Genomic DNA, 17,593 nt, shown 5'->3' with positions numbered 1-17,593 from the left:
ATTTAATTATGGTTTTCAAAAGAAACTCAATTTACTTATACTTTGTGTAACATTTACGTTTTTCCAACTGGATATAAAATTATTTTCTGACTATTCAGAACTCTGTTAGGCGATTCTGTAATAAAATATACGCATTTTACTGTAATTTGATTACATTTAATGTAAAAAATAAATATGTTTAGCACATTCCAAAAAACATGTCCCACTTTATATGTATATGATGAAACTGTAAAATGTAACCATCCAAGTTAGAGATGGGATATTTATGCATCAGTTACATTCAATAAAGATTGTGATATATTAGGGAAATGACGAGAGTTAGATACTAACCGTAGGAGGTAAATTCACTTTTTTCAATTATAACTACCCCGCTCCAACTCTTGAAAGAGTTTGGTTTGATCCTGTGTTAAGGATGATATCTGGTATTGATAAGAACTCCTGGTCTATGACTAAACAGTATTTTAACGCTTCTAATTTCCTCAATTGTTCTTCATTCACTACCAGTTACTTTAATTCAACAACATCACAAATTACTCAATTGACCTAATACTAAACTCCAATATTAGGAATAAATAAACAAAAAAAGAATATTGACACCTTTGTTTGCTACCATATGATCAAGAGATGCTTTCGAAGATTATGAAGAAGTTCGATTTTTTCTGTTTTATTTCCCCTTACTTCTCTTTACCAAACTTTATCTTCTATTTACATAGCTTGATAAGAAATAACGCCGTAACACACTTACACAAATACGGAACAACAAAAACCAACACCAAATACAAATTTATTCATCAAATAATACAAACAAAAAGAAGAGGTTAGTTTATAACAGATATTCGAAAAGATACTCAAGCCCAATAGATAGTTCAGTATTCAAGCTAACTGATGAATATTGGTTAGTCGCAAGTATGCTTTTTACACCACTTTTTATTTACATTTGTGTTACGAAAAAAAAGGGGAAAACAAACAAAATTCACCAAACAGTTTGTTATTTTTGGCCATCGCTCCTACAAATGAGACTGTCTAATCAAAAAGTTTGGAAATATAGAGTTCTCAGAAGACTCTTGAAGAATCTCAGTGTAGTTAAGATCAAAATATTCACGAAAAATGGTAAAAAATATATTACGAATTCTTCAAAGAAGTAAAAGTCATAAAAAGTGTAAATAAAATGACATTTCATAATGACTTTTACATCAAGTAATATCAAAGTAGTTTTTCACAAACTCGAATCTTTTTAAAGACTGAATGTATATTTTGCCATAGAAGCGATTCAAGACCGTTTTAAACACTATTTATCATCGTATAAGGGCCCTCTATTAGGAATCATTTTGAGCCTTACACATGAATTTCTTTGCTGGACGCCTCTATATCCTACAAACAATGAACCAATTTACCACCTAAAAGAATTCATTAATCATATTATTTTATATCCACTATAATTTGTTATTTTTGTTTTATAGTTAAGATCATGAGTCAATTGAGGCTAGACCACCATCGAAAACCTGGAAGCACTGGACGGCCGTTTCGTCTTATTATGGGACTCCTCAGCAGTGCGCATCCACGAACCCGCTCTCGCGAGATTCGAACCCAGGACCTACCAGTCTCGAGCCGGAGCCCTTAACCAATAGACCACTGAGCTGGCATCCAACGGTTTTAATGTCTAACCTCAACCAATCCACGAAATTGCGCAACCAACTTCCAATGTACTGAGGTAGATACCTGTCTCTACCTGACATGGATTAGCTCCACTGGCCACGACTTCTCACTAGAACTCCAGGAATTACCTCAAGGAGCCAGTCACTAGTGAGCATATGATCATTATCACAAGGGGGGTTTTATAAATTCTAGTTTGACTAAACACTGTCTTCTAATTGACCGAAAGTCTCTCAAGATAGGCACAATAGTTTACTTTGGTATTCGGCACGCTGTAACTTGGTTCGCTGAACTTTATCAGCATGCCAGACTATTGTAAGAAATTTGAACCAACTGTAGGTCAATTATTGCTTGAATAACTCAGAGATAACTTATCTGCCTATAGCACTAAATAAAAAGTTTCACACATGATTGAGGAACATTAGTTCCCTCGAGGTTGCAAAAGTGTGAACAAAATCAGCATTACATCATAACAAGCTGTTAAAGTCAATATAGATAATCTCGAAGACTGTCACAAAATAAAGACGACCTGTTTGGTTTCAGTTTTAAAACTATATTAACCATTCTATGGCATTTTAAATATTAAAACTTAACAAACTGCGAATTTCCTTGAAAACAGAATTGAAAACCATATTTCGATAGGTTGAAAATCACTTTGAAGTTTGAAAACGACCGCATATAGGTGCAATAATTTGGTAACCGATCTTAAGGACTTTTTCTGCCTTCTGTAAATTGAGTAGTCATGTTATTAAAGTAAGCTTGCCTGAATAAGGACTGGACATCAATTACTATTAATGTGCGCGGTGCCACTGTGAATCTTACTTGTTCTCCTATTGCTGAATTAGCTAGTTTGTGCATTTGTGGGTGAATATTGTGCCACCTATAACCACTTTGTTGGATGTAGGTAAATTTTCAAATCTGTCACCATTCTTGTTCTTTTCCTCCAGTCAGTCCATGTAGTCCCATGATATCTTCATATCCGGTGTTGTCCATTCCAACTTTGGGGTACATGTCTCCCATCAGGATAGTGAGATTCCTCCTTGGGCAGTTCGCTGTGATTGATTGCAGCCTCTCGTAAAACTGTTCTTTATCGTCGTCAATACTATAATCGGTGGTGCATGACACTGGATAACATTCATTATAATTTTCCCCTTCTTTGTTTCGAAAGATGCTTTGATGCTCCTAGTATGGTGAACGAGAACACAACTGGGGACAATCGAATGTATTTTAATACAAGATTACAGAATCGCTCAGTAAAATCTGAGAACCATACAGTAAATACTTCATTTTCAACATATCAGTCAATCGTCTAACACTTCATTGTTCCTCCATTTCTACACTAATCATTCTCTGTTCTCGTTCTCTTTTCTTTGATCTTCCTAACTTTCCGCTGCCAGGTATTTCACTTTCGATTGATGATACATACTACTTAGATCTATCGAATTCAGTAGCACACACCACATTAGGTCCATGAGATCCCCATCCCATGAGTGCATTTCGTGCTTCTTTGGACAGCACCAGAGCAGCTCACTGAGTGTGTGGAGATTTTTATATTACCTGACCAGAGCACAGGAGCATCGCTCCTGAATCCATCCTTTTCTGTTCAGCTTGGGTCTAATGCTTTCCACTCATTCCAAGAACCACTACATTGTATCTCCTAATTTCCGCAGCTATTTCATTGATTCTCCAGGTCTCTTACTTTGTCCGGACACTCTATGTGCCTATAAAAGTTGTTGCTCTGGTTGTCAGAATGGATATGTGCCTCGTGATTTCCGAAGAATCTCGGCTTTCATCATGAGGCGTCGTAATTCCTCCTTTAACTCGGAAGGCAGAGTTTAAATAGTTTAATTTGTTTGTTCTGGTTAGCATTTATTTTAGCAAGGTTGTTTTCTACGGGTTGGGGTTGCCGATCCCATGCCCAACTTTCTTCACTGGTGTGGACTTGGGACCGGCAGTAGTCCTAGAAAAGCTACAGGCGGAGTTATCATCAGTAATTATTAGATTATTATTTCATATGATAAATTTTTTATCACAGTACGCTTTAGCCGAACATTTTTACAACACATATCGTTTTAAACACATTCACAAGTATTTGTTTGAATGTATTTTCCAAACACTACTAATGTGTAGTTTGATCAAAATGTAACTCTCTGTGTGGCGCCAGAAATACGGTTCACGGTACACAAGTTCAATCAGCCGGTGAAGTTCGGAAAAATAGTTAACTGAGGAGACTAGGACCGTGTGTTGTGAACGTTGTGATTTTTAATCGTTGGTCATTATATGTGGTGGTATTAAATTGAAGCTAGGTTAGATGATGATTTAGGCGAATGAATCAATCTGTGTTATTCATTGAAAGTTTTTTAGTTTACAAATGTAATCAATAAAGTATGACAAATTGAATCGGTTCAGTTTCTTACATGATCCTACAATGTAATATTTGTCCGTTTAAAAGATGAATACCACTTCATTCAATAACAAATCAAAAGCTATTAAGTAAGTTTCTTCAAGATATTTTCTATAAGATAACTTGCATGATAAATGATGAAGTCTGGAAGCATTGAACTTGTGGAGAAGAATCGATGATCACCAAGTAAACTAGTGTTGGGACGGCTTCCAGGAACTACGATGGAGCCTCCAGAAGCACTTAAGGTTCCCACTTAATCAGAACGTGATGGAGCTTTCTAGAATATGAACGTGACATGCTACTATTGGACAGTAGCATAACTTACCTCTTTGAGGGTTGGCTAAATTATAATGTTGATAGAACAAACGCTAATACCTATAAATACTCATGATTTTCTGTACATTTTGATTCTTACCCAACAAGCACTTCTCCAGCCTTCTTTTGTCTTCGGATTTGTGACTGTGTGGTTCTGTACGTTCAAGTGCCGTAGTTGTATACCGTATTCTGAGTTAATCAATTAGCGAACTTAACAATTAGATGATGATTGTTTTATATCACAAGACAACTAAAAGAGGTCTATTCTTCAAAGATCTCAATGGACTAAATAGATTTGCTCCTATTTGAACTAGAATGAATAACCTACGGAGTATACTTTTTTATTTGATGATAATATACCTAATGACATCTAATAAATTAGTGTACAATAAAACAAAGACTCGACAGCAGATGTTATCAGTAATTATTTATTCTTTATTTTCTTCTGATAGTTAACTAACTCATGAAGTAAAGGTTTAATAATCTACATCTCATATTCGTATATATCTTCTTCAATAGTAAAATACTGATTGATCGTGTCCATTCAATTGTATATTCTTGAAAAATTGTAAGCAAAAATATCAATAATTCTTTTGAATATCATATTTTATGTCCAATTTAAGTAAAGAAGTCTAGTTCTTTCAAATAAAAAAAATATTTAATTACTCACGAATTACATACATCTAACAATTACAAGTGTGAAAAATCCTTTTCGTTCTAACTAGTGTCACAATGGACAAAAAAATTCAATTTGTGTTGTAAAATAATGTTAAAGACGACAATCAGTTTCTGCTTGCTTACAAGTAGATGACGATTTATTCGCTTTTTTCAACTTGATCAACAGTTAAACAAGCATTATTGGTATTATCAGCATTGTTATCATGAAAGATGGGGGATGTTTTGAGAAAATCAGGCTCAGTTTCAGCTAGTTGTTTCGGCGGACCTACTTTAACATAATCCGCTATTGATGGTGGTAAAGGTGGTCTACCGCCACCAGGATACCATGAACGGTTTAAGTCACCTATATATTTATATGATGGTGATGAATGAAATATTGACAGTGATGGATGTATATTTGCTGTTACTGGAAGAGAAGGCTTTACTAAATGCTGTGAGAAGAAGAAACAAAAAGCAGCAATAAGGTTATTATGGATGATATATATATATAAATCATTCTAAAAAAAGAACTTATCTGAACATGGTGGAACAGTTCCTGAAATTCCTTCTGGAGCGTCAATCTAACTGGAAATACTCTAATCACTGATCATTAATCGTCCGAATATGGTGTAAACAAAAATGATTTTTATGAATACTTTATATTTTCAATTGGTTGTTTTATTAGTTTTTTGATTCCTCCCATTGACTTTTGGAACTAGCCACCATCCATCTCTGCATATAATGATTGTGACTGAGGGCAATATTGAGGCAATCCGCACAGGATGCACATAAGGCAATAAGAGACTGATCAATTGTAGTCCTTGATGTCAATGGAAAGATCCAAACAACCAAGACAAAAATCAATTAGGCTCCACTGAATTGAACAAGCTAGTTGTTGTCTGGGCTCAGTAACAAAATGGACAAAGAGATGTCGTTTGAAGCGAACGTAATGAGTTCAAGTCTTTGAGTGAATATCAACTCAGGGATGCAAGTACATCAAGCTGACGAATCCAAAATAGGATGAAACGCGTACCCAAGATTCCACTGTCAGACACCACTCATCTCTATTTCATATTTTTATCATCAGATTGTATATTAAAACATTAGGATGATAGAACAAACCATATTAAGTCTTATAACTATCAGCTCAAATCAATTGGTCAAAACAGAAAATCCGTTATTCATATATTGAACAGAAATTACAGAAACAACTGTTTGTTTAAACTATGGAATGGTAACTAACAGTAATGATAGGAGTTTTTACGACTTGCATAATCACAATGGAAATAATAAATGAATACACTAGAAATAGGCATAATTAATATTAATTTAGCCTAATTCTTTATTCCTATATTTATGTTTTGACATAAACAAGAACAGTGTATAATACAGATAAATTTTTTGAAAGTAATGAACGAAAGTGATTAACTCGCATAATCGTTATGTTTCATTCGTTTTTACTAATGGTCCTAGAGGTTATATGAGTAGGTAGCAGGGATAAAGTACATACGCTCTTATGATTTGATTTTCCTCATGTTTGGTTTTCTTTCAATTAATTGAAAACAACATGAAATATTAAAAGCATAGAAAAATAAAAAGGACCGAGACAGTACGGAGAGGAGAAGGCCACTGTTTACATATTCGTTCCGTACATTTTTTTCTGAATAGATAGTGTATTTGGAAAGATAGTAAAATTATATCAATATTAACCTGAATTTTATGCATTCTCGAGTTCAATCAATTAGCTTGAAGGGTAATGAAAATAAGCATACTCTTAATACCATATGCATATATCACTTATTTTATCAAAATGTTTTAACCAAATGAACCGTACTAATTTGTAACCTAACTAAAAGAAATTAATTAATTAGCTTAACCACTTGGAATAAATGTTAAATAAAAGTCTACTCATGTGTCTGTAAAACTTGCTTAACTTTACTTATTTTTATCTACATAGTTGCACAATTATTTACTTCATCTTTCGACAACAACTCAGAAAGGATTTATCGCAATTATTTAATCAACAAATAAATACATTTTAATGCTCCTTGTCATTAAATCATGTAGAAATGAATGTGTATCATATGAAATTACAGTTACCAAAATTACAACATGATAACTGAAGTAACCATACCATGTCACAATGGAATTTTTACTGAATTCAACTACTAAAATATGCACCATAAGACTGATCACTTGAGGAAAACAAATTAGAATTCATTTCTATCACTTTTCCCATAAGTTCTTCAACGAATCAACTTGTTCTTCTCGAAAAAGATTTCAAACAACATCTTACTACTTATAAGTAACTAACGAAGTAGAGATGCATTTTTCTCCGGTTTTCGAAGTTGTGAAACAGAGCATAAGAATATGAATCGGTCTTATTATTATCCATTATTTACAAAGATAGCAAAATTATCTAAATTGAATTATTCCTGTGAAGTTTTTCTTTTGATCTTCTTACTTTGATGTCATTTACAACCTCAGAAGTGACTTGTTGTTGAGAGAAATCGCTGGTAGGTGTATTTGATAACTAACATATAGTAGATAATGTTGCATTCTACATTTATTAACCACTAAGCATATACCATCGTCATTCTTATGTAGCCTCCAGTGCTAATTGAATTTCATCAACCGCCTTGTAATGTGCCCATTAGTCTAAGTTACGAGACAGTGCACAATGTTAAGATATTAGGTGGTTTTATGGAGATCCCAAAAGTACTTGTCACTTGTCAGCTATCCATATCCACGAAGTCTCAGATTAAGATCCCTAGTGACAATGGTTTCAAACCTATGGAGAGAGTCGATTCGCTGAAGACTGACCATATGTGACAACTAGTATGAAGCCTAGGTCCATCAAACAATATATTGCCTGAAGTTGATACGCTTCACTTTTAGTTGATCAAAAAGAAAGTAATAGTAAAAATAAACAGTGCTCAATCGTTTTTAGTAGTTGTACAGTCGATATAAGTGCTCGGTAAGATTCATCTTACAACTGAACCAATATTCACAAACCACCCAACTGAACAAAAAGGAATTGTTAATTAATGACTTCCTTTAAAATGAATTCTCAGAGTTCTAGTGAGAAACCGTGATTGGTGAGATTGAACTATCTTGTAGGTTAGACATTTATCGCCTTTATCATTCAATAATCCCATATTCACTAGTGTTCAAAGTGTAAACTCTGACTAAAATCCTTACACGACCTAAAGGCTTTGTGTTCAATCTTGTATGTGGTCACAAGTACACAACCCCAAGGTGTAGTAAACCTTTCAATACTCTACAGTATTCAGAGATTCTTCAGCTTATATCATTATACAGCGAAAGCTAACGTAAAAGTGTATTACTTACTGCAAATGAATTTACTTAACCAAAAGGTAATAAACTTATTTGTAATAAAAAAGAAAGCTTCTTACATCTTTGAGAGCCATTTGTTCACTAATTGGTCCATAGAGTGCCTCACAACCTGGAAAGCTTTGGGTATAAAGACCACCAAATGGTGCATAGACTTGATGTCCACCACTGGCTAACTCTTTTTTAACATACATACTAACCTATATGTATGTGGATAAAAATAAATAAAGAGTGATTATATTATTTGTAAGACAAAATAATCTGAAACATTACAGTTGATAATATTTGTAATGCTTTCAATTTATCAATTTCATAAACAAAAGCTCTCAAGATATATTCAATGCCATCAGTTGTTTCATGATCAATTAATGTACTGAAAAACAAAAATAAAAAAAGTGAAAGTGAAAAGCGACATATTTTTTTAGGTAAAAGTAAATGAGTTAAAGAGGAAAAAGAATTAGGAACATTAATTGATATATATATATATCAACAAAAGTATCCTAGTTAAATTATTTTATGAAAGCTTTGTACAATTCAGACGTAAATTAATGGCATACGAAGTCAGTCAAACCAAAACAGAAATAATAATCCACTAACAATACTAATTATGGTATATTAATGTTCGACTGAAATTAATGATGTGGAGCATTAAAGACCGAATAAGTGGTTCCAGTAGTTAGATCAGTATGTCAGTGATTAGATCTGGTTCGGAGTTGCAAGTGTACACAGTTATGGAATTTCTAAGACTGTAAATTTGTTCATACTTTTACAATAGTTTCTTCACTGATATCACTGCTGTGAAACTGGTTAACCAGTGGTGATAATCAAACCTAAACGAACCAATTGACTCTGTTATGAAAATAACGAAAAAACTATCCGTTCAATGGTGTTTACGGAAGTTCGTGATTAAATCACGATCAGCTACAAAATTTACCGTAAACGTTTATAATATACATGATGAACATATCAGACTATAAAGAGCTTTTAGGCCTAACTGTAACCACCAAGTCAGCATGATCCCTCTGATCAATATAATTGGACCTGATAAACATAGAGACAAAAGAGGATGAGTCGGGAAACATTTGCAAAATGAATTGTCAAAACCTTAAGAAAGATGAGACGAAACAAAGTGACGACCCTCTTCAACCTGATATAAGTAAAAATGAATGTTATAACCCATATTCGTTCGTATCGTTTATGTAAACATGAATTCAACTGAGAAAATGTTGAAAACCTATGCAAATGCAACACAAAAAATGTCAAACAATTCCTAAAGCCATGGCATTCGAATCATTAATCAAGCGACAGATATTTTGTAATAAGTTAAGTAGAAAAAGATGTTGACAAGGTACAATGAAAAGAGAGTAGAAGAGAAAATAACTACCGAACTACATACAGGCTACATGAAAGGATAACTGACATTAACAATCAATCAAATCCACCGACGTCGTGAGAAAAAACTACCCATCACCTGTATTGAAATCCCAACAGCTCACTTCTTTTAAAAGTCTCCAGTGAAGACAATCAAATACTTCATAAGTGAAGTATCTAGTGTAGAAAGGGTACAACTACTAAAATCTGATTTATGGGCTGAACATCTCTAACGAAAAAACATCCGTCACTCCATAGTTTTAAATCTCTCTGTTCTTTAATAATTTGTTTTCTAAAATTTACGTAAGTTAAACAAAAAAGTTAGTTAATTATTTGAAACAATTAGTGGAATAACAAATGGTTTACTGTTTAATGCAGTCCAATGCAAATAATCGATCATAATTGGTTGATTGTAAAACATTTAATATTTCAGTTGCTTCAGCACATGTCATACGGCATAATCTCTACAATGCAAAATAAACGAGAGAATTGAAGTAAAACAATGGATAATGTTTACAATCATGATTAATATTCAATATCAGACTATATATAATTAAAGGATGTAAACGTACTTTTTGTAAGGCTTTTATCACCTTGACTCTTTCTGGAGCTGTTTTATAACAAGCTAAGATGGCCGCAGCCTAAAAATATGAGTGACAACAAAATGAAAATTGATGATCATTAGCCTGGTTAGTGAATAATAAAAATACTTTGAAGTTTTTTTCATGATAGACAAGATATTTCAATGATTCCCAGATTTTAGTTATGGTCTCAGATATTGAAATATGATGATGATTGCAGTCAACGCAACTTATCCTATGCAATCAAATAAATTAGGAGCAGCAAATTCTTCTTTCATGGTGTACGTATGGATAGAGTGAAAAGCAATTACTCTGTTGATATCTAATTAGTAATTGACGGATTAACAAACTTTCAACTAATGTCAAACTTTGGAACATTTAAAAAATGAAATGTATATATGATGGTTTAATTTTTTACACTTATGAGTTTTATTCACCGGATAAAATTGTCGACATAGTGTGAACTGCTTTTTTATGCAGTTAGTCATATATAAGCAATGGAAACTACATAAGGTCTATCAGTCGAAGATGCAGTAATTAACATTTTCACAAATAAAGAACTTTAAAAGTCTGATGCAAAGTGGAGTGGGCAATCGAATATGCGAAGCACTGTTTGAAAGAGAAAGAATGAAAGTTCGAACTCGAAGGTATAAAATACTACCAAGAGTCAAGAGTTATCTAAAATAAATAAATAAATAAACTTGTACTGCTTGAGACCGATTTTTGAGCTTGCTAGTAGTTGCACCTTCGCCATTGCAAACGATTTTGAGTCATATTATTCAAGGTCTCTAACCATCGATTGCCATCATCTCATCCCAACCAGGTAGTCTACACCTACCAACATGACTCAGTACACTTGTAAGTGACTTCATGGAGTTGTGCCACGCTTCGGTCTGGCCACCCCTAGCTTTCTTCCAACCTAATCCTACACCATAAAACATTGCACGTCAGATTACTGCTTATACTCTTACTACTTCTACCACTATGGGATTTGAATGGACAACTACATCTCTGTGCTAATGTGGTATGGCAACTCGAACCGATGTACGTACGTACGAAGTTCTACGTTGTGACTGACTGACTAATTTTCAACACTTGTGTTAAAATTTCCTGCTTTACAGAAATGAAATTTCTGTACAAAAGATGGAAATTTTCGACAGGTCGAATGATTGGAACAATAATGTCATGAGTTACGTTTCCTTTACATTACGTAGTAGGTTGGTGCTAGTTGATATTTTGTATTTTCATGTTTAGGTTGTTAATTATTGATAACTTTATGTACGTATGACTATCGGTCATGTTTTCAGTTTTGATATTTAAAATTTTACCATTGTGAGACATAAGCATCATAATAAACAAATCCCTCTGTATATATCATTCGTTCTGACTTTTTAAAACACCCTCAAAGTTCAAATTAATTCAGTATTTAATTTTTCATTATTTCATCATATATATCAAAAATACTACAGTTTCCAAATTTGTCAACCACTTTACACAGGATTTCTCCACGAGATGAAGGTTAAAATATCCGCATCAATCCTTCACAAATAACCCAGACTATTAAAATATATATTGGTATTCATTCAAATACACCACCTGACTGATCAACTAAAATCAAGATTCGAACTATTCTATTTGTTATTCACTCATTTAACATCAACAGCTTTGGAGAAAAACATCCGTGTATAATAATTATATTGTTAATAAAAATGTCTTAATGTACTACACAAATACGTTTGTCAGTAAATTATGAAAAACTTAGTGACAGGCACAAATATAGACGGTTTCAAGTTTTCATAATATACGCACGGTGAGAATAGATGAATAACACAACATGCAAAGAAATAGTACCCAAAGTGATGAAAATTACCAGGAGTAGAGAATGAATTATGAGTCGAAGGGTTAAAATATGGGGATAAAAACTGTGAAATAATTCTAACCAAATCTAAGATTAAGGAGAAAGACATCAAATTCATCCACCCTATTGTGATCTATCTTGATTCATGTTACTTTAAGCTTCCAATCGGTGATCACAAGTAACATACGAATTTCAACTAAGAGGTCTAAACCCCTTCATGCTGCCCTGATTATCATTATGCGACTGTCTGAACTGATGTCATCTCTTGTTTTCACCCCCTATAGCTTTCAACCTACTTCTACGTCAAGTACTATCAATAGTCAGGTCGGGCAGTGACTGGACATCCGTAACACCTGTCCCAATCATCACGGCAGATGAAATTTCGCCTAATAGTCAATGGATTTGTCATCTTTACAAAATTGATGACCTTAACTTCAGCATTACTCACTTGGTAGTCTCAAATACATTACAGACTAATAAACTTCAGTAAAATACTGCTGATTTGAATTATTCGCACCTAAATCATGATATCGCAAATTGTTTGAAATTATAAATGGAAACTACTGGATGATAACTTAATGGTCCAAAAATTAAACACTCGTTGTACTGCCCGCAAGTTCAGGATTCGAGCCTTAGTGGTGTTGTGTATCTACACTAACAAGGCGTTCCGTTATAGGATGAAATAGCTAAACAGCACTTGCTGGTTCTTAAAAGTTATCTATTTCAAGTTGGTCCATAATGTAAAACCACGGATTTCAATAATCTTCACTACCCAAAATACCAAAATTTGACAATCAATCAGAGAACAAACAAACAGGGGCATTTTGACAGCTCCTCATGCGCTTTGAATTAATGAATTTAAAAACATTTCTCATGAACTTCAGGATGAGTTTCAAAAAAATAAAAACTTCAAACAGACAGAATTCACTATATCTTCGTGACTTTGAAATGTTTCAAACGACAATCAAAACTAATATGAATATGAGGTATACTGAAACTATGCTGACAAGAAATGAAATTTTTTCAACCTCTAAAACTTTTTAGTTGCTGCGCCTACCTGCCGTCCTGTAAGGTATCCTTTAGAATAATACAGCTTATCAAATTTGTCTGAAACACTTGCTGATTCTGATATAAGTGTAGTTCTTAAATATTCAAAGTCTGTGTCATTCAACGGAATCTTTGTCATATTCTCTTGGTCAGTTTACTTCGCTTTGTGCTTTTGTAAATTCTAAAAGAGTGAAATTGCATATCATAAGAATCATTCATATTCTTCTCCTCTCAATCGTAGCATCATTTAAAAAAATAAATTGAAAAAAATTAGCCCTGATTAAACTATTTTATTGTTCAAACTTACATTTGCAATTTGATCAGGAAATGTTTTCTGGACTGCTGTTATTTATATAATCTTAAAGAACTATATATACATCCACATTTGGTAAAAGTCAGTCAGTCACAACGTAGAACTTCGTACGTACGTACATCAGTTCGAGTTGCCATACCACATTACCACAGAGATGCAGTTGCCTATTCAAATCCCATAGCGGTAGAAGTAGTAAGAGTATGAGCAGTAATCCGAAAGATTAGGGTTTGAAGATGTTATTTATGGAGTAAAATCCAGTGAAATAAATTTGGAAAGAAAAAAGATAGAGACATGAAGAATTCAGAAGATTAGAATTTGGAAGAATAAAAAGAGCGGACGCACCTGAGCCATTGCATACGATTTTGAGTCATATTATTCAAGGTCTCTAACCATCGGTCGCTATCATCTCGCGGGTTCCAACCAGGTATTCTACACCTACCAACATGGCTCAGTCCACTTGTCAGTGACTTCATGGACTTGTGCCACGTTTTGGTCTGGCCTCACCTAGCTTTCTTCCAACATACTCCTACACCATAAAACATCTCACGTCAGAGCAGCCGGTGGTTGGACATACGTAGCACGTGCCTTAGCCATCTCAACTGATGAAGTTTCACTACTTCATCAATCGATTTACCATCATTACCTAGTACCCGTCTCCTAACAACTGTATTACTTACATGGTGGTCCTAGGATATACGAGCAATGCTTCGAAGACACTTATGATAGAACACTAGTAGCCTCTTACCGGTCATGTTTCACTGCCATAAAGTAGGACGGAGTGAACTGCGGAGCAGTAAACCCGTCCTTTGGTTGCTAGACAGATATCTCGCCTACGCCACAAATGACGCGAGTTGGCGAAAGCCAGTCGAGCCTTCTGTATCCGTGCTGAGATTTCATCACACATCAGACCACAAGGGCTGATGAGACTCCCAAGATAAGTGAAGCGGTCAACACGTTCAACTACTTCACTACCCATCGTTAGTTCAGGTGCCGATGAAATCCAATCCTGAAGTAACATTTTGCACTTCGAGGAGGAGAATCGCATCCCGAACACACCTGCATTGTTGCTTATGGTGGTCAGAAGACTCTGCATTTTGTGAGCGTCTTCACCAAACAGAATTATCTCATCGGCATATTCTAAGTCAACAAGTGAGTCTCCTGGTAGGAGTCCAACTCCACCAAATTTGGATTGGGTAGGTGTTTATAAAGACTAAAGAATACAAGTACTAAAAAGGCTGTCATGAAATCTTTTTGTCACTTTTTCAAAAGATGATATTATCGATTATTCGAACAACTTTATAGCATTACATATGATGTCTTTCGAACAATATCTGTACGAGCAGTACTGAATATTTAGTGTCAGACAAATTAAAGTTTCAAATAAGACTAGTCAATTTGTAAACACTCAATAAACAAGAGAACCGTAAATAGAGGTTTAAAATGAGCACCTAGCTGTTGTCATGACGCAACAGTTCAAACAATAAAATATGAAATGGTCTATTCGTTATTTGTTCATTTTTAAATCATCATTATAACTTAATTTTGAAATTTTTAGTGGGGTTTTGAAATGTCACATTTTCTGATGCCCATAACTTGAGGAGGTGAATTTATATTGGTTGCTCAACGTAACGGTTTATCCTAGGTAGTGCTTGTTCCGCTTAATTCTGTTATGTGGTTTAATTTTTTGAGATACTAGTCATTGTACTGATGTGATAACGTACATGTGCATGTCACTGAGGTGTGAATCGATCCTGTGTGACACTGGTCCTTCCACGAAGGACCTATTCATCTGTAGTTAATCTTTATAGCGTTTCTATGTTTGTCCCACCGACCAAACCTACTTTAAAATCTCTCTAAGAATTTGCGAGAGTAAGTCTTTGTGTGGCACAGTTACGTCAGAAAACAGCGAAAACCGTGGTAACGTTAAGGAAACCTTTATCACAATTACTTTCCTTACTCGAAAAAAAACGTTTGAAGTATGAATTCATGTTTTTATAACACTAGATTGAATATAATTCATTAATAAACTCGATTATGTCCTTATTTGACGAGTGTGTAGAGATCGGTATTTTTATATCTTAAACATTGTGGACCGAGTTAGTTTATGAAATGTTTTGAATCTTATTTTCCACCTGGATAAAACCCCATTTAGGATACTGCATACTGAAAGCTTTTTCCTGTCTCATTATCGATGTAGATGTACTTGAACGTATCTAGAGTATCTATATGGGTAACAGGACTGTCCAATCTCTTTGATAAATATCCACTAAAACAAATATGCATCATTCCCCTATGTTATCGTAAAATCTAACCCTATATTACCATTTCACATAAAAGTCTCTAAACAACTATTTAGCTAACCCCATGTGTATTAAAGTTGTCTTAATATCTATCGCAAGTTTTTAGACTTCACTAGTCTCCCAAAAGCAAGATTGACGGTTATTTGATTGTTTTGGAGGCTTTATGTCTTTTCAAACCTGGAGATAATCAAGAATAAACTTTCTAGGACCTCCGGACAGTACTGTCAAGTATTAGTTTTCAGCACGCCTAATGTGTTTATGATTATACGGTATAATTCAGAATCATTAATTTATGCTTGAACAGTTTTTAATCTTTGATATAACCACAAAATTCCTACTGGATTTGACAAATTTGGGTAAGCTGTTGATGATAGATAGCACCTAACATTCTGCTAAATAGTTTGGTGTCGGTTTAATACCTATAAATTGGGTAAATTTTCTTGGTAAATCTTCATAAATTCATTTTACTGCAATTCAAGTATTTCATCTGTTGCATTATTTTGTCCATACGCAGCTATAATATAATATAATTTTCATCTATGAGCTTCTGGTAGATAGAATATGAAACAACTTATCAGATAACCGTCTTCTTTCAACTACGATTTACATATATTCATGGAAATAAACTTAACAGCGTGTTATGAATAGTTCCTTTAAGCACCACTTGTTACACGGGACACGTAGTCATATATCAGTGAATGTTGTGAATTCTAGCGAATTATGTGACTCTGAGTCGAGTAGTGGGGGTGTTGTTTACGAAATTGAGGGGACGGAAAGCGAATGTCCGACACTTTAACCGGGTTGGTGGACACGGCGAATCCACCTAGAGGAGTTGGAAAACCCTGATTCCGAACCAATGGTGCACATGGGCTCCAGTATCCTGAGAGAACAAATGGCGTATGAATCAATCGTTGGTCACCGGCTACCATAGGACTGCATCTCCTTACGATGCTCCACTGCCTTGTGGACTAGATATTTAGGTCAAAGGCTCCGGATGTGGGCCCCCTAAGAAAACCACCTGTTTCGGTCTGGGCACCCGAGCAGTATCCCAGCCCTCACACAAGTCGAATGATTTATGTGGCGCATATATATCTGGTGCTCCCTTGTACCAATATTTATGTGTTTCAATAAATAAATAAATAACCAACCATCATTAATGGAATCTTTGCGCCGATACTAAATGCCCGTTTGATTCCCAACTTAAGTCACGCGTGGTACATTTGAGTATCAATTTGTTTACCAAAACGTATGTCAAGAAATAGTCCACTCTGTATTGCTGTACAGTCGTAAAACAGAGTTACTGAAAGTCAAAGGCATATCTATGTCCCAAGTTTTCGAAACTCTGCCTACGTGTTGTATATGCTTGACTTCCACATACCCTGGCGCTTTATGTTATTTAGCTAACTAATAAATTAAAAAGGACTCGGGGCTACCAAACCAAGATATGGAATGAGTTCCTAAAGTTATCAACTATTAGTCTGAATTGTTCTCAAAAATATGGGCTATCTGGTTACGGTTGGTGAGTTATATGTAGTCATCGGATTACAGTGTTAAGTGATATGACTGGAACTCGGTGATACGGACGCACATGTGGGGACTTTAAAACACTTACTGGTTCTATCATTCTACTAAAATTGTAACCCCATAGTTTGGGCCCTCGAATCTCAAGAGGTCAAGCTCATGTTTGAACCTTGCCTTGGTTATTAATACTTGAGCAACTGAATAATATCGTTAGCTCCA

At 34.6% G+C, this 17,593-nt stretch overlaps 1 protein-coding gene and 1 non-coding gene across 2 annotated transcripts; both read right to left on the bottom strand.

Annotated features, from left to right (window-relative positions):
* Window positions 1–1,567: 1,567 nt before the first annotated feature.
* Window positions 1,568–1,639, bottom strand: Smp_tRNA_02269_Pseudo_CGA.1.1. Its single transcript has one exon. It is a non-coding gene (tRNA).
* A 3,488-nt stretch (window positions 1,640–5,127) lies between these two features.
* On the bottom strand, window positions 5,128–13,379 carry Smp_143090 (hypothetical protein; the record flags this gene model as incomplete). Its single annotated transcript, XM_018789344.1, has 6 exons — window positions 5,128–5,481; window positions 8,446–8,583; window positions 8,657–8,756; window positions 10,121–10,218; window positions 10,327–10,395; window positions 13,251–13,379. The coding sequence occupies 6 exons, from the start codon at window positions 13,377–13,379 to the stop codon at window positions 5,188–5,190; spliced, it is 828 nt and encodes a 275-aa protein (XP_018654796.1). The 3' UTR covers window positions 5,128–5,187.
* Between the last annotated feature and the right edge of the window lie 4,214 nt (window positions 13,380–17,593).

This window comes from Schistosoma mansoni, chromosome W, assembly GCF_000237925.1.
Source record: "Schistosoma mansoni strain Puerto Rico chromosome W, complete genome".
NCBI lineage: Eukaryota > Metazoa > Platyhelminthes > Trematoda > Strigeidida > Schistosomatidae > Schistosoma > Schistosoma mansoni.
This window is presented reverse-complemented; position numbering and strand designations above follow the sequence as displayed.